Genomic DNA, 21,800 nt, shown 5'->3' with positions numbered 1-21,800 from the left:
ATCTTTTTTACAGTGTTACAGTCTTTTATTTTTTACAGTGTGCCTGTCTTAAATTGTCCAATTGAGAACCACAACAGGTGTTATTCTTACAAAGTCACATGGTCTAGACCAGGGATGGGGAACTGGCGGCCCGCGGGCCGCATGCGGCCCGCATGCCCACTCAGCCTGCACATAAAAAAATAAAAAAAAATAAAAAAAAATTATAATAATAATAATAATTGATCGAGTTACAGAAAACTCGTTCAAGAAAGATGAGAAGAATTCATAGAATTCAAAGGCAAACCCATGCGTCTAGTTTGCTTAGAAGCGATATCAGTCACTAAAGATATCCACTTAAGTCGCCACTACAACTACTACAACTGCTTGTTGGGTTTGAGTTCATTGAGTATTTGCACTTAATGTTGGGCCACGGTTTTTCAGTTTTTTGACTTCATTGAATGATGATGTATGTGAGCCCTTTGCACTGATAAAAATACTGACCATTCATGTGGCTGTTTGAGCATGGAAAACATGAAATTAATGTATGTTGGTTCAATTAACATACCGTACATAGGTTATGATTCTGGACGATTTTTTAGGTAGTGGCCATTGCCAAAATGCACCAGAACACAGGAAATCATCTACCAAATTCAAAATTATGTAGCTTCTCTCAGCTCACGTATAGTTGAAGTGTGCAGTCATGTGGCCCTCCGATGGTTATGATAAAAAATTTGGCCCTCTTTATCATGAAAGTTGCCCATCCCTGGAGTAGCTTCATCATCACTGCCAGCTGACATCAAACGCCTTGCTAGAGAAAAACAGTTCCAGCCATCACATTAGGTGAGTCTAGAAATGCAGCAAACATGAGGCTTAGTAACACAGCAGTTATAGACTTTCATAATGGTACGGCCCTCTGAGGACTTTGGAAAAATTGAAATGGCCCTTGATGTGAAAAAGGTTCCCCACCCCTGGTCTAGACCAAGTCTTTTAATACAAAGTTTCTTAATCAAGTAATAGTTTGTTTTGTAGGATTTCATTGTGCTGCACTTTTACTTTGGCACTCAACTTTATTTGAACATGATAAAACACGATGCCAAAGCATCGCCATATTTGAGTACTGCTGTCGACGCAAACTGACTGGACCCGACAGTAGGATAAATGTCAAATGGACATCAACCTATGTGTTTTTCTTCTACTATCAGAGAACAGAAGAGTTCTTTCTACTTTTACTAACCCCAAGCTGTTTAGGGTTGATGCTCCTCGTGGCAGAGTGACAGGTGTTTCGTGTCCCTAACTGCTCCCGACGAGCTTGCTGTCGCCTCGCCTTGCATGGCTGACACCGCCGTCAGTGTGTGAATGTGTGTGTGAATGGGCGCGTGAAAGGCCATATTTGTTAAGCACTTTGAGTGGCCACTGGTTAGAAAAAGCACTATATAAATGAAGTCCATCTACCATTTGAGGAACTAAAAGGGCCTTGCACACCACCACTTAAGTGACAAGTGGACTTTCAATGAAGCCAAACAGAGGCTGATCCTACTGATGCAACAAAAGAGATGAATGGCAAAGTCAGGCGGGCTCCAAGAACTGAGACCGGAGATTGCAGCACAGGAAGGGAGCAGAGGAGCTGGAGGCTGTGAATAATTGCAGCACGCGGGGTGCACCGGCGGTCATTGGCTCAGACGAGAAAACAGATAGGAGAGAACAGAACAGCAAGGGAGGATCAAAGAAGATCACAATAGTATGTTTCAACTGCACTCACCCGAGGTCGCCCATGCCCTTGCAGAAAGAGGAAGAGGACGGGGGAGAGGAATGGAACATGTGAGAGACGATGGACAGAGATAGTGGGCATTAACTGTGCATTCAGAACATGACTTCAGAATTTCTGTCTTTTAACCATAGAGGAACCCCTGCCCTTTCCAGCGAGCAGGAGTTGCCTTACACGCTTTTAAATATTGTACCAAAGGATACCAAATCTTAAATTTGGTTTAAGATGTAGAGAAGGTTGTTTGTTACAATTATTGTTGTAGTTGAAGAAATTACAGCAATAGTAAAATAAAAATGTAGATGAATGGGAGAATCGCGATTCTTATCTCCAATGACAATATGATGCATTATATTCAGGTTTCTGCAGGGTTGCACCAGGGCTGAACGATTAATCGAATTCAAATCAAAATCGCGATGTAATAGAACGCGTTATGCAAATCGCAAAGGCTGCGTAAAAAAAAGAAAGTGATTTGTTACCGTTACTGACTGGAAATCACTACTTTATTTTTTTATTAAATAGTTAAATAAAGAAGTTTATAATATAAATTAATCTCAACACATCGGCCTGGCCTAAAGGAAAGAGCAGTTTTTACGTTGACTGCTTCTAATGTTGTGTTGGTCAAACTAAAGAAGGATTTATTTATTTTTTTAGTGAATAATACACATCATAAGGATTGGAACTTAATAAATTATAAAATCCGTACATTAAATCGCAATCGCAATATTGGTCAAAATAATCGCAATTAGATTATTCCCCCAAATCGTTCAGCCCTTGTTGCACCAATACGTAGTCATCTAGTTGAGGTAAAAAAGACATTGACTTTCTGAAGAACAGAATTATGCAACGATCTAATGGGCCAAATCTGACTGCCTCTCGACTCCAGCTTTGGATGAGGAAAGTGTTGATAAATGATGAATCACTGAAGAGTTCTTGGTAGAGGAAAATGGTAGAGAAGCAGAGCATCTCCTCACATTACAGGCATGTGCATGCATAAACACACCACACACGGCATCAGGGGATACATAACCAGTATAACAACCAATTAGGGATGCGGAATGGGCAAGTCTTTAATCACAGTGGAAAGCATGCAAGCACTCCACTTCACTGTGAGCCCAGGCCTGGTTATAGTAGTCCACTTTATGCAGCAGGTTGAGAGAGAGAGAAAAAAATAAAAGATACAGCAATAGAAACGAATGGCTGAGAAGTTCTCCTCCTCTCTATTCAACCCTAGCTGGGCTGGAAGCCTCCGACTACAAACCCTCAACTGCTCAATGTTACACCCTGCTGCTCCACACCCTGGATTCATTTCCTAAAAGAACGTGAAGGCCTACACAGAGGCCATCTACAGGTGGAGGTGAGGGAGATGCGCACGTCAATGACACGCACGCCTCACCAGGCGAAACCGGTTCAATGGCCACAAATGACTCAAGTTACAGGCCTTTGATATGGATTGCGTCAGACCTGTTGCTTTTCACATGGGAGCCGGAAAGACAAATTCCATCACACAGTAGTCAAAGATTAAACAGTGCCCCCCCCCCCCCCCAATTCCACAGTATAGGGCTTGAGGACATAATTACAGAGCACCATTGTTCATGGTGCTCTTTAGTCACATGGGTTACATATTCAACAACAAATACCTGTCAGGGATGAGTAAGCCTGGGACAGGTTGGGCTCACACAGGTGTCTAGTTGGCATACTGGTTTTTTGTATAAAAATAACACAAAGAATGCCAGCAGGAAAACAATCCCTAAGGCTTCCTGGTGGAGCAGCGAGTCCAGCCTGCTGTATCAACAGTTTGCCCCTCTTTGTGGAGGCCGAGGGGAGCTGCCGTGGCGTGCATTGACAGCTCTCTGCATAGGGTCACGTGGGGTTCAATCAAAGAGCAACTGGGAGGAGAGAAAAGAAAAAAACCAAAAAAAAACCACCCTAAAGCATTCCTGTGATGTCGCTCACAACACAAAGCGCCGCTGTGAGGGGTGCTTTGTCGTGGTGCCGGTCGGGCCAGCCTCCCACCTGACCCGTCTATTCACCGACAGGGATGGACAGAATGGATCCCAGCTCGACTGTGTTGGTGCTTCTCCGAACACACTGCCAGGACACAGGGAATCTCTTCGGCCTTCGATTGTAGATTCAAGTCAACCGGGTTCATTCGAGAACAGCCATGCAGCAGCCATGCAGCGGTTCAGCCTGGCTGCGCCAGGCAGAACCCTGGTCGGGATTGGGCCAGTTTAAGGCACTAGCTGACTCATCAATCGAGTTTGGCGACCAAATGGTAAAGAGCCATCTGGGAGGCAGATTTCTATCAGGGCTAGTGACCACAGCAGACGTAGTGGAGGTAGATTCCAAAGGACGAATCCTTCAATAATAATAAATAAAAATACCATATTAAAACACCCAGGCAGGGTTGAGCCCTATCTGTCCCTACAAAATAGTGGCTTTAGTAGGGCACTCTGTGAGGTGTACACTGTCTTTTGTAAGATGTAAACTGAAGAATACATTGCCTAACCACAGCTGCACATTGAGCAGATATTTAACAGTACAGGAAGTAGTGACAGGACCCCCCCCCCCCCCCCCACACACACACACACACAGGCCAAATAAATACAAATGACAAACTCAGCTAACAGTTGGTACAAAGCCTGATTTATGGTGCTCTTCTAAATACAGAAACCCATGCCTCATCTCTCCTTCCCTGTCCTTGTGCACCGAGATTTTGCTCATCAGCCTTCATCACAGAGCAACATGCAAAACGGCATCGCACAGCGCCGTATCATACAGGCATCAATTCCCACGCGAGATAAGGGGGGGGGAAGTGTTACCTAAGTATATAGCCGAGTACCATGTTTGGTGGCAATCCAAAACCATTCCAGTTGGCCGAGGCCAGGGATTTACAGGGGATAAGAGTCTTATCGGTGGCTTGTAAGTCCAGGCATTAGGACACATATCATTCAGAGGATGTCAAATCCACCAAGAAGAATAGAAGGGAGGAGTAGGAGATGAGGAAAGAGAGACGAGAGAAGTGCAATACACCAAGGCAGGGAACACACAGCCAACATCCTGCTGAGGTCAACATGTTTCCCTTGGCCTCTCTCTCCAAGACGCATTGGTGTTAGAGGCATTCAAGGGCTGCTTCTCTTGACACACACACACACACACACACACACACACACACACACACACACACACACACACACACACACACACACACACACACACACACACACACACACACACACACACACACACACACACACACACACACACACACCTTGCAATCAGAAATGTTTTTGACTAGACGGTAAAGTGAAATATTATACTTCATCATTCCATGCGTGTAATTTCAAGCATTGCCATGCTTCAGAAATTTTATTTGATTATTTGCTGTTGCTTCCACATCTGGATAATATGGTGATATGATTATTATGATGTGTTTGCTGGTTGTTCATGGGGGCAGACCAGCAAGATAACAGGGCGGAGGAAAGACAAAAATAAGGGTTGATAAGAAAATATAATCACATTTTTCCCCATTTCCCTTTAATTCCAAGGGTCTTCACATTCAAGAAAGCAGAATGTGTCTCGATCATGTGTGGTTGGAGGAGTCGGGAGTTGCAGACTTCACCAGTCATCCCTGGGGAAGCAGGGATCTCTCTTGTGGCATCCAGAGGGGACTGCCCAGCATGTAGTGATGCATTCAACAACAATCTATATTGGCAACAGCTGGTCACCGCTCTTCTACAGGTCAGCATATGGTGCAAAACGGAGGGCGAGGTCAAAAGAAAATAGTTCTGCTGCCCTGCTGTGCAAATCTCTTGCCGAAACCCGGAGAGCAACGAAAGAAGCAAGACTTTCCTGCATTACCTGCTCAACCTCGCTGTAAATGGGTGTCGGGGTGTGAGTGTGTGTGTGTAAGGGGAGGGGTGGGCAGAGCAGGGGTGCAAGGGAAGCAACAAGACTTCACCCACGACGCCTTACGGTGAATACTGAAATCAAGGTCCCACTATCCTGATTTATACTGATCAGAGTATTGAAATATTGCGCACGTGTGTGTTATTTAGAGGAGAAGGGTATATCACGTAAACCACTAGTATGTATACGTACATCAAATCTGAGGCTTTTCTGCCATCCAAGGACACAGTGGAAAAATATACCTCCTTAATGGAGGCCTGCCGTAAATAGCATCATGTTGCATTCATTCAATCAGCACAGGCCTACTTTCAGGGGTGAACAGCAAGACTGTGTGCCATTGGCAACTATACAGCTATTGGAGAGGAAATCAATACTTCCTAAATAACTTAACAGGGTATCCAACTGCCAATGTGCTATTTACTCTGAGAAAGCACACAACTACAGTTAGCTAAAGTGTTTCCTAAATCAGAAGCCGAGCAGTGGTCTTTAACGAAAATGAAATATCCGAAACGTCATTTCTCTGATCGAATCCGAGAATTGAACGACCCACTGTAAATCACTGGGGTCTTTACAACTCCATAAAAGGAGCACTGCAGGAAACAAATCTCAATCACAACCTGGTGGGATGTTTGGATGACTTTATGGAGAGGACTCACTGCTGGCCAACATTAGGCCACAAGGGGACAAGCAGAGATACCCTACCAAAATACTTGACCCAGAACATGTGACGTATCCAACCGTCATTCTATTTCCATTCGTAAATATATTATTTAGCAACTGTACAAAGAAAAAATCCTAAAACCACATGACGATCCAACGCTCTACACAACTCATTTACTAACCGACACATCAAGATGTCAGATCAGTGCAACAGTGTATAAGTGTAAAAGTGTATATGCGGGTGTGTGTGTGTATGCGGGTGTGTATGCGGGTGTGTATGTATGTATGTATGTATGTATGTATGTATGTATGTATGTATGTATGTATGTATGTATGTATGTATGTGTGTGTGTGTGTGTATGTGTGTGTGTGTGTGTGTGTGTGTGTGTGTGTGTGTGTGTGTGTGTGTGTGTGTGTGTGTGTGTGTGTGTGTGTCTTGTATCAGGGTGTGTGAAAACCATGCACGGTCTGCTTTAATCGGCCATTAACCACAGTTGCCGCTTTAATGGTCTGACATCCTCCCCCTGTTTTGACAACACCAATTAGAAACAAAAAACAGCGCCTTGTCAAGCGATGTGGGAAGCATACAGGCCTGCTGCATGCAGACAAAGGTCCTCTCCCTAACACATTGCCTTTCAGACAATACAGGATTTTACATCGAAAATGGTAGCTATCAGGAGGGGATGAACCCTTGTCAGCAATCTGCCAGAATGCGACTGAGATGTTCAAATCTCACTAGAAAATGACATGGATGCCACATTCCAAATATAGTCACTATACTCTAATAACTGGAGATCACAGAGTAATAATGCAGACTTTTGTTTGGAAAAATATTGTTTGGATTATAAAGTTTTTACTTGCAATAAATGAAGACCAATTAAACATCGTTGCGGTGTCACTGTCTAGGAATCCTGCTGTTACACACATTGTTATAGGCGATAAGGAGCGAAGTGTAGATTCCAAAGCCAGGGGGTTGGATCTTGGTGGAAACTGTATAATTGTGCAATAAAAAAGGGAAAGGGAATAGGCAGGGTGGATTGTTCTTTGTGTGACGATAAAGGCAACCAAGCGGCTGAATTGTGTATGAAAGGCATCGTAGCGTAGTGAGCATGTGTAGCCACCGGAGCGGACGCACACACACACGGTCTGTGCTGTCAGCTGAATCCGTCCCACAAAAGCTTGGGAGAATCCAGGCACATTTGATTGCAGCAAGATGATATGTAAACCCTTAATTTGGGGTATTCTACAATACGTAGCATAACACAGAGGTCTTAAAAACATTACAATCATGGCACTGCACCGGATGTTACTTCCGTTAATTTTTCCTATCCATTTTGTTGACCCATTATGTATCGCCTAGCAACAGAGCGTTGCTAGGTCTGTATTCTCAAATCATTACTCAACTATATCAGTTCCTTCAATCCTTGTTTTGTGACTCTTAATAACTCTAAACTAAGATTTCAATATTTCCAAATGATTGTGTCATGATCCCTGACCCTGTCATCGTTTTTGACCTGTCATTACACTAGAGCGACGTGGCAGACAGTTCTTCATGAGGAAGACTTTTCAACTTATAACCCCCCGGTAGGTGGACGTCAACCAGTGGGTCAATTAAGACATCTTTGGGCTGGTGGGGGCAGCTCTTCGGTTCTAAAATAGCAACTGGTACAAGTGACATAAGATTGACGTGACTAAAACATATGTCCAAGTTCAAGCCCTAGACAATCATTTAGACTTAAAGTATTCAGTGACATACGATAGTGTCACATTAGGAGGGGTTATACTTGCATTACACAGGATTCGGAACACTAGTTGCCCAGACACATGTTGTGTAAACAGCGTAATAACAACACTAATGTTGCATTCTGAACCTAGTAAAGTAACACATGACTGAGGCTAACGCGCTGCTGCGGCACATAGCTAGCACTAGTTAGCATAACGTTAAAATGTGAACCAGACAGTACTTACTTTTATGTCTGCCCACACCCCAGGACTGTTTGGCGATACTGGGGCTCCGGATAATTGCCCTCCCCGCGGACTTCAACGCGTCCATATCGTTATCCGAAAGTAGGGCAAAGAGCCCAACAAGCGTCAGTGCTTATCACTGGAAGCACTTGACTCGTTCCACAGCCCTCGTCCGTACGAAACTTTTCCCGACCACTCCTCTGTGTGTCTGCCTACAGACGGCTGTCTGAATCAATGGGTTATCGTGCTCGTCCCTCTGGGCGGTCGCACGTATGCAAATTAACCCGATAATGCGGTGACGCGTGTGGGAGTCACGCGAGCGAGGCGTTCTCAGTGGCGCTGGCGCGCTTCGCCAAGCCAAGCGGCTGTTTGTCCCCACCCTTTCCAAAATTATCAGCTGCATCACTTTTCATTCAAAGTTGAATGTCATTATCAGTTGACACTGACAATCGCATTTTTATTCATATGCTTTATAATAATGCAGTTATTTTTCTGAGTCGCAATATTTTTTGCAATGCATGACACATGTGGACACGCTACTATGCATTTCATTTTCTTTTACCGTTAAGTTTTTAGACTTCGCTGACTAGATATATATTTTCATTAAAGGTCGACTGATATGTTCTAAATGAGATCTGTTCAACATGGGTATCATTCAGAGCAACACTAAATGTGCAAATGTGCACGTCTTGTGGAATTCCAAGCAGGTGAAGCCTCAGACAATGTGATTGCTGAACAAGGAGGGCCTCTCTGATGTTTTGAAACCCAATGTCCTTGACGTAGTGTTTTCTGAATCTGTCGCTCGAATCAAAATGTGTATCAGTGCCTAATTCAGTTCCCTTTATACTTCTATCACAAATTGAAATCTCTGGCCCACAGGTCTGTGCGAGTTCCCTGGGAGATTAGTTTGAGCTGTGAAATATCCAGACAAAGAGACAAATCTAATCATGGAAACAAGAATTTTTTTCTCAGTTAAATACGGTCTCTGTTGGTAAATCTGTTGTGGGCATAACGGATGTCAATTATGTTCTAGCAGTGAATCAGCGAGGCCATTTTCACGAATTATGCTAACATCTTAAATTTCCAATGGCATGGAAATTGATTAATGAAATATCAATGTAAAAGTCTTGGATTTGATCATTCTTCATCCAATTTAATTAATGATATTAAATCATAAATCACATTGAGGAAGTCTGTCAACCAAATGGAATGACATTGCCCCCTGCTGGCAAGACCAATTCGATGCAGTTTGTGGGAAACTTCCTGTTCATATTACTATTTGGTCATGTAGCAGATTATTTTAATCCAACACAGTCACAAAATAAAGTGAATGAAACCAAATATCATATAAAGTAAAACAGAAACCCACCTGGCACCATTTGCAAGAAAAAAAACGTTTATTCCTTGTAAACCTCACAGAGCAAGACTGTAGCCACGGTCAGATTTTGGGCTGAAACAATAGCAGTGACTGAGCATAGAAAACAACAACTTTTCAACAACTGTTGACCACCCAGCTGACTAAAATGTAAATATTATCTTCAGAAGTCAATGGTATAGCTGCTTAAAAACAAGAGAGTATCCATATTTAGTGGGTGAAAACCAAACAATGACCCTTTCGGATGACATCTGCACCATACCAGACCCAAGCAACTTCTCCCTGCACCAAAGGATACCAAAAGGATAGAGAGCAACTGGTTTGAACAACGTTCCCTCAGGTATGTCACATTAACACAACAATTAGGATTTCCTAGTCCCTTACCTTATTTAAGTAAACTGTGTTCAAACTGTGGACACACCGTCTCCAGATGGACACAACTTCATTCAGAAGGACTTCTGAAACGCTTCATACTATTTGTATGACATTCCCAGAAAGCATGTTAATCCCATTCTTGGCACATGTAATCAAGTGGAATATTGTTAAACTTTGAAAGGAGATTATTAACTGCAATAGTAGGCTGCACAATTATAAATTTGGCCTTTCCAAAAAAGTATAAGATAAAAAAAAAAGCAATGTATACACACCATACATTGCAGTGCAGTCTCATCAACTAATCGTCCCTTGTTTTAGCAGTGCAATTTTATGGAAATTATAATAAATTTAAAAAAAGGGTGGCATGGAGCTAAATTAAGGGAGTGTATACATGTTGTTTCGGTGGGCATGCAAACACACTTTAACAACTGTGTGCAAAAAAAGCAGTGGTATACATTACATCAACCTATTTTGAAAATAACCAGGTTTGGGATACAAGCATGGCCTCCACCTCGATTTCTGTGTCCTTCAGATCATTGTAACAGATAGGAAAAATTATTGAACAACATACCAAATATATAAAGAAAGGGACACTACTTTGAACAACCAAATGATTGAGAGAATCATTAATGCTGGTAACCAGGCTACTCTTAAATCAACAAACTGGGTGTTACCTAGTTCTGTTCTACCCAGGGGGGATGGCTCCATCTGAATATCAATAATCAAGTCCTATCTCAAGTCACTGGGTTCAAAACTGGTGAAGGAATATGCAGGGGGACCAAAACGGTCAAAACTGATTTTAATATTCAAACATCTCTTGATGCATTCATCTCTTTCGAACAATAAAGGGGCAGATCAAGAAACCAAACAGCTAAATTGATGAAGGAGAAGATTCAATGCCCTTTGTTGTGTTTGTTTCGACACCCCTGCCATTTTAAATCTGTGCACACCGCTGTGTTAACTGCAAAGATTGTTCACGATTTCAAAGTTGTCAAAGACAACTTTGCAGTGGTTCCCAGATGCTCACATCCTCATTATTCCAGAGGGGAATTTCCAGATCTGGGAAGTGAAAGCTCCGTAAAATGTCTTCAGAAGTAAGAAGTTAAATAAATTCAGCAATTCCCCAAGGCTGCAAATCAGGTGATCGGTTGAATACGAGGCGGTAGTGTTGTTGGTGATGGTAGTGGTGTTTTGGTGTTATGGATACATGCCCGATTCTGTGAGGTTTCAATAGACACGACAAGGAAGAAAAGAAATAACGGATTCTTAGTTGACACGCGAGGTCTTTTTTAAAAGTTTTTTTTTTGTCTTTTGTTTTAACTACAACAAGTACAGTCACACGATACAACATCCTTCTGACCTGGCGACCAGGGAGAAAAAAAGTGAAGAAAACCCCATGTTCTCCACTGCAGACTGTGTTGGTCGGTCTGCACAACCCAAAAACGAAAAGAAAGTAGAGACAGGCAGATGGCCGGAGGGAGAGGAGGGGAAGCGTTCACTTCTTCATGGGCTGATAGACAGAGGCGTTGGGGTCCAGGCCGGAGGAATTGGTGTCCATGAACTTGGAGGAGTAGTGGGGAGCCACGGGGGTCATGCTGCTGTTGTCGGCCGTGTAGGAGATGCTGGGCATGACGGCCATGACCTCTGCGATCTTCTGCTTCAGGTCCTTGATCTCCTGGTCCTTCTGGAGGATCTGCCCTGTGAGACCACAGAGGAGCGACAACAAAGTCAGCAAAGAGCAAATGGTCAAAGAGTCGCAAAGGAAAACGGTTTTAACCCAAAACTGTCGATTTAGACTACTGATGTGAGCCTAAGAGCCACATTAGACGTTGGGCTGACGTGTTACATCATAGGAAAGAACCTGTGATTACAGTTGAAGAGTCAAGGAAGTGAGCCAACAAACTAACCCGTCTGGCATTAATGAGGCATATAATGTATTTTTATTTGAGCTGGAAATATATGATCATTTCATCTCAGAGGAGGCCATAAAGATTTTGCGATAAAAATAAGCAAATACCAACCCATTGCTTATCCACCATAGGGAGCTACAATTTTACTATGGCATAAAAAACTATAGGGCAACTGACTGAGTCGTAAAATTGCGATAACACCATTTCCAGTCTACCTGCTGCCGATAGCTGATAAGACCATCAGTTGTTGTGCGTGCGTGTGCGTGCGTAAACTGACCCTGTGCGATCTCCAGCTGTCTTTTGGCGTCGCCCAGCGCTGAGAAGAGGTCCAATTTGATCCGGGTCTCTGCACTCAGGCTGTTCTCCAGGTGCTGGGTCTTATCCTGCATGGCTGACAGGGCCGACATCAGCACCTCCGTGTCTTTTTCGTTCTCTTTATACTTATGGAGCTCCTAGGGGTTCCCCACGTAGACCAGGAACACAAACGAGAGGAAGAAGAAGACGTTGGTCAGAATGGCATTGTGCTGTGTCGGGTTGTTCATAAAGGTGGGTACGACACTGCTTGTGGAATTAATGGAAATAGGGTCTGTATTACTACGATCAGAAAGGCTCACCTGCACCTTCATCTCCAGCTCGCGGATCTGGTCCTCTTTGAGCTTGATGTCCATGCTGAGCTTCTTGCACTCCGTCTCCAGCTCTGTGATGCGCCTGCGCAGCGTGTCTGTGCATTCCCCTCTGCGGAAAACAACCATGAACGCCGAGGTCAGATGGTCCCATTTGCATCTTAAGACTCTTTAAATAGCTCTCTGCGAATGCCTATCAGGAGGTATGCGTGTATAACCCACAGATCTGCCCCATTCGTCCCACTCTCTCCCCCTCCAGACACACAATTACGATTCATTCATTTCTCAACAGAGCATAAAATGACTTCTATTAAACTTGATGTCCTCAAATCCACATGGGTTATCACATGCATCCAATAAATGGCACGATATTTATCCCCACTGATCAGCGCGCCTTTTGCTGTCAACCGCATTTTAAAGATAACGTGGCATTGCATAGATAACGGAACAGTGTACGGAACATATGCGCATCCGTGCTGTCCTGAACAACAAATGCTAAATCTCCATTCTAGCCCGCGGGGCTCCGGAGTGTTTATGCCAGGACGGGAGGCCACCTGCGTGGAGGGCGTGGGCGGGTGTACCTGGAGGCTGCGGCCAACGCCACGGCCCGGGCCGCTGTGGCCTCCTCCAGCTTCTTCCGCTTCTTCTCGTCTGCGAGCTGCTTCTCTGCAGTGGCGCGCGCCTCCTGCTCCGCCTTCAGCCTCTTCTCCAGCTGGCCCACCGCCTGCTTGTCCTTCTGCTTGGCCTGAACGGCATTATGGAGCCTAAACGCACACACACGGAAATATGTTAGCCAGCGGGACGGTACTGTGAAGACCGTGTGTGTGTGTGTGTGTGTGTGTGTGTGTGTGTGTGTGTGTGTGTGTGTGTGTGTGTGTGTGTGTGTGTGTGTGTGTGTGTGTGTGTGTGTGTGTGTGTGTGTGTGTGTGTGTGTTCTGCTTTTAGTCAACCTAAATAATGTTTGAATTCATTCGAAAAAAGGAAGGAAATAAGTATTCAAATATAGTAGCCAGACCTTCCCCCGTGTCTGATTAATCCAAACACAATGTAGGAGTCATTGGAGTTATTAAACATCTAAATCGTATTTAAATTGTCCTCCAGTCCAATTCATGCCAAGCTTAATAATAATAAATTCCTGACTAAAATACAGCTACCAGGACAGCTGTTTATTCCCAGTGTAAATGCTCCCTTGAATAGATGGACCTAATATAGACAAAAATACAGGGCATAATCTCAAAGTAAAAAAAGAGTCTACTATGGTTGGCTCCTAGTAGTTGGCACTGGGAAAGCGACCGGAAATTCCATTCTAGGCATTTTGAAGCAATTCCTTTCCTTTAATACTTGATGTGAAGGCTGGAAGTAGTAATATAATAGCCATGTTGTGTTCCCATTTGCATAAAGGTCTATAAAGGAATAATGAAGCTTTCAAAATATTTCTCTGTTTGTACGTCAGTCAATGATCAGACCTTCATTATAAAAACGACGACTATAAAAAGATGCTAAACGTGTTTAATGGACCCCATGCAATGCTTGACATTTACAGAGAGCTCAGCTAAGCAATACAAATAGAGTATTCTGAATGCAGTGACCTTTAACAAGCTGTTGGGTGCCAGGGTACTGGTAGGGTTCTGGTGCCAGAATGATGAGCTAACACAACAGAGGCCGGGGCTGGAGGTAGAGTGATGCACTATGCAACACCATCCCCATGGTCCAGTTTGCAAGGACACACAGTTGTTGTTTTTTGTTGCAACTACAACAGGTATTCTAACAAGACCAGTGGCGCTATTGTCAATAAACAAAAAGCCATGGTGGTTTTTGTTGTGAGCGACTGACACAGCCGCCCCACAGATGAACACCACTACTATTGTCAACGCTATTATCGCCAACGCTATTATTGCCTGCCTCCAAGTTTTTCTGTACTGGAATAATTTTCAAGGTCAAGCAATAGCGCGTCTAGCTTCTATTTGGCTCGGTAGAAACGCTGCCACCCACCGGCCCACCACCAACCGGCCCACCACCCACGCCTGGGGGGCCCACCGCCCACGCCTGGGGGGCCCACCGCCCACGCCGCCACTCACTTGTTCTGCAGCAGCTCGTTCTCCTGCCGCAGCTGGCCCAGCTCTGAGCGGATGGAGCGCTCGGAGCTGCCGAGGGAGCCGATCTGACTGCGCAGGTCCTGCTCCACCTGCCGGCTGGCCTGCAGGTCCGCCTTCAGCTTCTTCACGTCCTGCTCCAGCCTAGCAGGGGGGGGTGGACACAGGGGGGGACAGGTCATGCGATGCGTTCAGCTGCCGACCGGTGCTACGGGTCATGGGGTGCGTGGGGAGAAGGACCGGGTCTCGTCAGCCGTAGGTTGGAAGTCATTTGGTCATATGATAACAGGAGTCGAGTCATATAGAGAATATTTTACAAATTGCCTGGACACGCAAATCATTCCCCCGAGTTACTCCACCACATACAATTCTAGCAGAAATGCAAAACAGTTGGCAGCATACTGAGTGGGTTGAGCTGGAGAGACTCTTCAATAGTCAGCAAACATCAATGATAGTAGAATCAGCATTGACCGACTTGCACATCTGACAACGATTGGTCTCTCTGCTACTCCCTTGAAAAAAAAAAAAAAAAACACTGAGCTAATCAACTTGGTTCACAACATGAGCTAGAATTCAATCATGCATTAGTCTGCGTTTGTCATTTACAGACAAATAATAACAAACATTAATAAAATAGGCCAACAAAATCCATAGCACAAGCAAAATAACACCGTAGAGTGCAACAAAGTAAAGCATATGTGTTTTCCAGGCGTGACAGATGGCTTCAACAAATGTCTGCGCGCAAGGAGAATTTCATGTTGGAATCAAACACCAGAAAGTAGGTCAGCAGACACTTGAGCTCGAAAAAAAACATGATCAGCCGTAGAACAGCAATGATTGAAAATGTGACATTGCATGTTAAAGTGCATGGAGCCTTCTAGCTTAGCGCAATAGAAAGGCTGCATCAGCATGGAGGAATACCTGCACATTTGCCCACACAAACACTGTGTGTAGTCGTGTGAGTCTCACCTGACCAGCGCTTCTGGCTTGCTCAGCTGGTTGTTGGGGATGCAGTTATCTGTGGGGTCCCGGTGGGAGCCCCCCGACGTCCCCTTCCCCGCCGCAGGCTGCTTCTGCTTCTTCTCGTTCTTCCCCGTCGAGGTGGATGAGGAGGAGGAGGAGGAGGAGGAGGTAGCGGCGGCGGCGGCGGCGGCGGGCACGCTGCCGTTGGAGGCGCTGTGGCCGCGTGGCGAGGAGTTCAGCGCCGCCGCAGCGTTGCTGCTGGCGTTCTTGTAGTTTTTGGAAGAGGACGAGGAGGAGGAGGACGAGGAGCAGGAGGAGTTGTTGTCCTCCTTGAGCAGCAGGTTCTCTGTGCTGCCCATCTCTGTGGTCAGTCTCTTGTTGTTCATATGATTCTCCATGTACTCCATCTCCTGGAGTTTAGAGTCCGCGCCTGAAGGCAGGATGTTGTTGCTGCTGCTGCTGCTGCTGTTGTTGCCCTGCTGCTTTTTGGTGTCCCCACTGCCACCTCCTCCTCTGCCGTCTTTACCTTTTTCCCGGTACTCCAGCTCTGCCAGTGGGGGTGAAGTCTTCTTATTGGCTGGGGCGCCGTTCTGTGACACTGGGGGTGCTTCCGTCTCTGATAATCCTTTAGCGGCAGCTGAGGGGGGAATAGAGAAATGGCAGAAGAGGACACATGTTAGAGTGTGTCAAGAATATTAAAATCAGCAACCTGTACCCATCTTAATATTTAAGTAGAGCTTCGGCTCATCTTTGAGAAGCGCTTCCAGCAGAGCGCCATCTAAAAAACATATGTGGAGAAAAGTCATCCACTAGCCCTCATTCAAGACTACCATGAGATTCTAGTAAAAATAGAATACAGTCTGAAACAAAAGATACATAGACATATTTAGGAAACCCCCCGGGCCATTGTTGTATAGTTGCTATAATGAAACTATTAGGAAGTTGAAAGATCTTGTAGAGACGAGGGAAAGTTTTTGATGCCAGCGATACCAGCGATACAGACCAGTGACGGGCGACCTCAAGATACCACATATGTCAATGCAAGTATGCATGCATGTACAGTATACGTCATGTATGTGTGGTTACCCCACCTTCCTCCGCCTCCCTCTCCTGCCTCTGCAGCATCTGTTGCTCTGGGGGCAGTGCCTGCTGCAGGAGCTGCATGTAGAACTCGTTCTCCTTCTGCACCTCCTTCTGCTTCCGGAGACGCATCTTATAGCTGACGTAGCTCTTGAAGCCGAAGCCCAGCGTGACCACCGGATAGCCGATGCTAAGAGAGTGGAAGGGGCGAGACATTGTGCAAGTTTAAATAAAACCCAATCTAAAACCAACATGGGATTGACCACGTAAACATGATCGGGGTGAAGCAGATGCAGTCATCGTTCCAAAAATATATTCCTTGTTGTGATTGTGTGAACTGTTCGGTTACACAGCATAAAGTAGGCTAATACACAAATCTAAATCCAGCTCAAGGGTTCTCAGAGCCCCTGAGATTATTGGCATAGACCTCTGTTAGCATGACACAATGAATGACCTTACAATTGTCAGCACGGCGTGTATAACTAAAGCCCTTTCCTTGGTTGACCCACGGTAGTAATTATAAGATCTGCACAATGCCAACAAATGTTCACAGGTGAGGGTGAACATTGTTCCAACGCGAGTTGTTATCAGTATGTTTGCAAGTAGGATGGTTTTATGTTGCTTTATGGTACGTTGAAAGGACATTCATAGATTCATAGCCTGATCAATTGGGAACTGAGGAAGTAAACTTGCCTCCGCCCATGGGTGCCTAACCAACCACCCCTCAGCCTCTAAGAGAGCAAACATTGGCTCACCAGTGTGCAGCAAATGGGCGACACAGGTCCACGTGGAAGTTCTTGAGGTCTTTGAATCGGATTGCTGCCTCTATGTAAACAAAGAGTATCCATAGCGACACCGTGGGTAGGCAGACCCCTCGTTCTGTGGACACATAAGACGGCAGATGAAAACACCGATAGGAACTCAAGATAATGACCAATGAGTAACTTATTTAGCCACATTATTGTTTAGGTAGACAGAGAAACACAAAAACAAACACGGCATTCATTTCCATACCTTCTGAACACACAGGCCTAATGGTCAAAGAATAGAAACCATCTAATGCCCCGAGGGATTAAATCTTTATACACGGTTACCACCTGGTGGTGGAATGATACAGGGGTATTAATACTCTGTGAAATCCCACGGATGTGAAGACCGTCACTGGGAAATAGTGGTGGGGTCAGAGAGCTACAGGGGTCCCCTTCCGTCACCCCTTCCCCCACCATCACTGCTACTTGGAGCTCAATTTGACACCTGGCCGTTGGTCAACACAGGGGCCTCCCAGTAAATCAGACACCTGATCCGGGCCCCGCCGCTCACTTCCATACGCCACAGAGAGTTCAGAGAAGTTCGCTTTTCCTTTGCACGTAGGGTGACACATTGTGCGTTGATCGTTCCAAATGCTTTTACTGCCTCCTTGGAACTTCAGCGGCAAATTTGATCTCCCAAAATGAGGTAGGATGACGTGTCATCTGTATGACCAGGTGGTCCAGCTCTCTGCATTTGTAGTTCAGGCAGGGTATATTAAACCAATGTGTTAAAATGCATGCAAGGTTCCGGTCAATGCCTGTGTTGGCTGGACGTCAAGTCTTTGGATATCCACACATTGTAGCTTTGTTCCCTATCGACACAACGAGCAAAGGAAGAATGTTCCCAACCAATTACACTCTCAACACCAACCACAGTGCTTCAACGCCACATTGCACATCAAGGTGCAGAAAGAGATGCAGGCCCTACCTGTATGCCACACATACTGGACCCACACGTAGGTGCTGGCGGCGAAGAACAGCCATTGCACAGGGATGAAAAGCAGGCATATAATGTCCGATGTAAACGCCACACACACAAAGAACACTGAGAAGGCCTGTAGAAGAGAGATGGAAAAATAATTATGTGTTGAAAAGTCATCAACTATGCTTGAATTTGAAATAATGGGTAAACAATGTGTAAACGTATGCATATACAGCTGGAGGCAAACGTCAAACGAATAAAAGCATTTAAAAATAGCCTACATTTTTCATGCATGAAAATGTTACATATCAAGTCAGATATCCCAGAGGTCATATTCATTCAATAGACCAATTGTATCAATCAAAATCTAAGGAGCATATGTAAACCAGTAAACACAGACACAAATATTGTAGAAACATCTGAACTCTAAGCAACCAGGCAGGGTATTTTAAGAATGATCACACAAGTCTAAAAGTCACAGGTTATGTTTTACGCTTGGTAAAAACGATTAACACGAGGGTCACCATCAAGTATTAGTGAGTGTATCCAAGGAGGAGTTATCCATAATCTGACTGATGAAAGTACGGTTTTGAAGCATCAGAAGCGAGCCACTCACCAGCCCCTGGTATCTGAACGAGTCGTACACACTCCGGATAAAGAGCCAGAAGGGCCAGAGGTACTCAAACCTGAACTCAAGCACAAAGTCTGCCAGCAGCACCAGTGCCCACACCACCAGGAACTTCAAATACAGGAAGGTACTGTTCAGAAAAACACAGGACATAAACAGGAATTGAGTGGAAGAGACATCATGCATGATTTTGGTCAGAAGGTTATGCACAACTTGAGAATACCCTTTTCTGTGTTTTTTTCTTTATGTACGCACATGCTGATGTCGACAATAACAAATAATAAGGGTACTTCTCTTGAGGGAGCATATGGCAGATCGCCGTTAGAATATCATAAATCAATGCCGTCTTGCACATTTAACATAAGCCTGTGTGCGAGGAGGGGCAAGGGGGGCCATTATCAAGTATGGCATGAGAAGTATTTGCACAGGCTAGTGCTGCTGTTTGAGAGATTAGATGTGTAGCAGCACTTAGTCTAAGCAGCTTAAACTAAAAAACAAAATTGACACATGTACACCAAGTTAAATTAAGAGGGACTATAAGCATCATAGATGCAACCCTTTCCATCTTAAAATACAAGGAGTAATAGTATAGTACTGACTCTCACTTGAGTTCACGTTCAACAGCATCTACGTCTTTCTACGTAGAACCTGTGCCTGCTCATCTATTGGGACAAAAGCATCTATAATTACCCTTTTGACTGGTATGTAGGAAGTCAAAGACAGGTGGGAATTGTCAGGTGTGGCTGGATGACAGCTGGCTTTTGACATAATACCTGAGTCGCCAAGGCAGTCAGCTTACAGTGGCCATCGACTACCAAAACAAAGCTCTGATCATGGGCCACGTTTAATGTGGTCTTAATAATGGCATAAACATTTGTTACATTACTTTTGGATGAAAGAGGCGCCTGTTATGAATTTGGCAATGAGGTGACAAAACTGCAGTTTAGCTGTCAGCACTCTTGGCTAACAACACTCCTAGCAAACAAACAACATCTCAAGTTAGCTCACATGGTCCACTTTTAAATATAAAGAGGGCTGTGCATACAGAATTGAGACATTTAAGATGTGGTCAAATGTGGTAGAGAGGCTCTGCGGTGTGATTTAAAACGGGCTGTTTCCAGGCCTTCGTTAAAGCTAAGGCTACCTGCTATCCTACAACAAGCAACACAGCTAACATAGGCTAAGCGATTGCTACACATCAGGGGCCAGGAAGCTGACAGTTACACCGCAATGGCATATGTGTTGCACGATTCAATTTGCGTAGCTCCCAAGGTGCGAACATTCAACGGGGAGATCATTAGAGCGCCGCGGGGCTTCGTATACCTGCCGTATATACCCTCGGTGATTCGGTTCCGTTTTAACGGCCGTCGGAGTTTGCTGCAGTCCGCATTGCGCCGCTTCATCCTCCTCCCCTTCGGTTTGGCCTTTGAATACCCACTGTAATCTTATCCAGTTTTCTTGTGTGCACGGACAGAGATAATAAATGAAATGCTTGTGGTGAATATCGATGTTATTATTTTTTCCTCTGGAAACAAAGAAATAAATAAAGCGCTCTCTTCAAGGACCTCCTCTTTTCTCCAGGCGCAGCCTCTATGAGCGCAAGCCGCGGTGTAATTTAAGCACGTCAAACTGCGAGACGGGTGGTAGGTCCAATCAATTTACAGAGGCTTCTCACGCTGATGGATGTAAAAATGAACCATTTATGTTACTCTATAGTTGGTCGCTCGGTTCTCATCCACCATAGCCATAGGCAGAGGCAAAGGGGCGTAGACAATAAGGCCTTGTAGAACGTCACACGCGTCAACCAATTGGATTCGCAGATTAGGATTGAGGCATTGCTCGTTGTCCAATCAGCGCGCTGCGAGGGAGGGCTGTTATGCGTGTGGGTTCTGTACAAGGATTGTTTGGTCCGCGAATAGCCAATCATATTTCGACATTTATTTTTTGACTGATACGATAACATGTATAGTTGTCGCAATGAATAGCATCGACCGAGAGATAATTAGACATTTTAATCATGTTTTACCTTATCAGCGTATTCTACGCAGCCATATCAATGCATTTTCATTGCAGCTGGTGCGTGTCCATTAGTCTCTATTACACGTGTTTTTATTTGTAACAATCAACAACAATTCAATGACATTGAAACAATGTGAAAATATAAATACGTAAGCCTATATCTGTAACTAAAATCATGGATTCATTGAATAAAAATGCATAAGAGTTCATTATGGCATGTAGCCTTCCATTAGGGCGTATTGGTCTGCCTACACGACCCTATTTGCTTTACTATGAATGACTTCTGTTGTGTTATAGCCTATTTTAGTTCTGTTGTCTAAAAACAGATTTTCTTTTTCATGATACGGTGCAGCTCCGATTAAGACAGCCCAGTGATTTTACTAGCCTACATTCCTTTCAGTTATTTCACATCCTAATAACGGTTTCAGTTATTTGTGAATTTAGCGTCTCAACAGATATCATCAGTTTAAGCGGTTGTCACTTTGCTTATGCATAACACACAGGCCTCCTCGAGCTCCATTATGCGCAATTCAAAATTTCCATCCAACACCAGCCCTCACCCTAGCCCACGATAAGCGAGGTGTTAAGCCCCAACTCAATCCCCTACCGCCATGCATGCGTCTAAATAATAATTGAATGTATCCATATGTATATTATATATTTTAAAACGCCATAAGATTTATTCGCACCACAATGATGACTAGCCTAATCTACGCTATTAAATATTA

The 21,800-nt window shown here is 44.5% G+C and overlaps 2 protein-coding genes across 3 annotated transcripts in view; both read right to left on the bottom strand.

Moving 5' to 3' along the window:
• The window catches only part of ldlrap1b (low density lipoprotein receptor adaptor protein 1b), a 31,025-nt gene extending 22,506 nt beyond the window's left edge, over window positions 1-8,519 (bottom strand). The window contains exon 1 of the mRNA XM_056590292.1: window positions 8,279-8,519. Within this exon, the coding sequence (XP_056446267.1) occupies window positions 8,279-8,363 (85 nt within the window). The 5' untranslated portion in view covers window positions 8,364-8,519. The remainder of the gene's footprint in view (window positions 1-8,278) is intronic.
• Window positions 8,520-10,406: 1,887 nt separating this feature from the next.
• Window positions 10,407-20,809, bottom strand: maco1b (macoilin 1b). Of its 2 annotated transcripts, none has more exons than XM_056590454.1 (11): window positions 20,377-20,809; window positions 19,042-19,183; window positions 18,432-18,558; window positions 17,450-17,573; window positions 16,706-16,884; window positions 15,621-16,251; window positions 14,637-14,795; window positions 13,140-13,322; window positions 12,550-12,670; window positions 12,213-12,387; window positions 10,407-11,723 (listed from the first exon to the last, which is right to left on the bottom strand). In XM_056590454.1, the coding sequence occupies exons 1-11, from the start codon at window positions 20,454-20,456 to the stop codon at window positions 11,521-11,523; spliced, it is 2,124 nt and encodes a 707-aa protein (XP_056446429.1). In that variant the 5' UTR covers window positions 20,457-20,809; the 3' UTR covers window positions 10,407-11,520. The 2 variants fall into 2 exon arrangements, with proteins under 2 accessions (XP_056446429.1, XP_056446430.1); XM_056590455.1 differs by having other exon boundaries at window positions 12,556-12,670.
• Between the last annotated feature and the right edge of the window lie 991 nt (window positions 20,810-21,800).

This window comes from Gadus chalcogrammus, chromosome 5, assembly GCF_026213295.1.
Source record: "Gadus chalcogrammus isolate NIFS_2021 chromosome 5, NIFS_Gcha_1.0, whole genome shotgun sequence".
NCBI classification, from domain to species: Eukaryota; Metazoa; Chordata; class Actinopteri; order Gadiformes; family Gadidae; genus Gadus; species Gadus chalcogrammus.
This window is presented reverse-complemented; position numbering and strand designations above follow the sequence as displayed.

Bases quoted from the DNA above. Each gene is read 5' to 3' on its own strand.
- maco1b (XM_056590454.1), bottom strand. From the start codon at position 20,456: ATGAAGCGGCGCAATGCGGACTGCAGCAAACTCCGACGGCCGTTAAAA. The intron at 18,559-19,041 runs GTGAGTGGCTCG...TCTCTTCTACAG, and splicing joins CGTTCAGATACCAGGGGCTG to GCCTTCTCAGTGTTCTTTGT. The intron at 16,252-16,705 runs GTGGGGTAACCA...TTCCCCCCTCAG, and splicing joins GGAGAGGGAGGCGGAGGAAG to CTGCCGCTAAAGGATTATCA.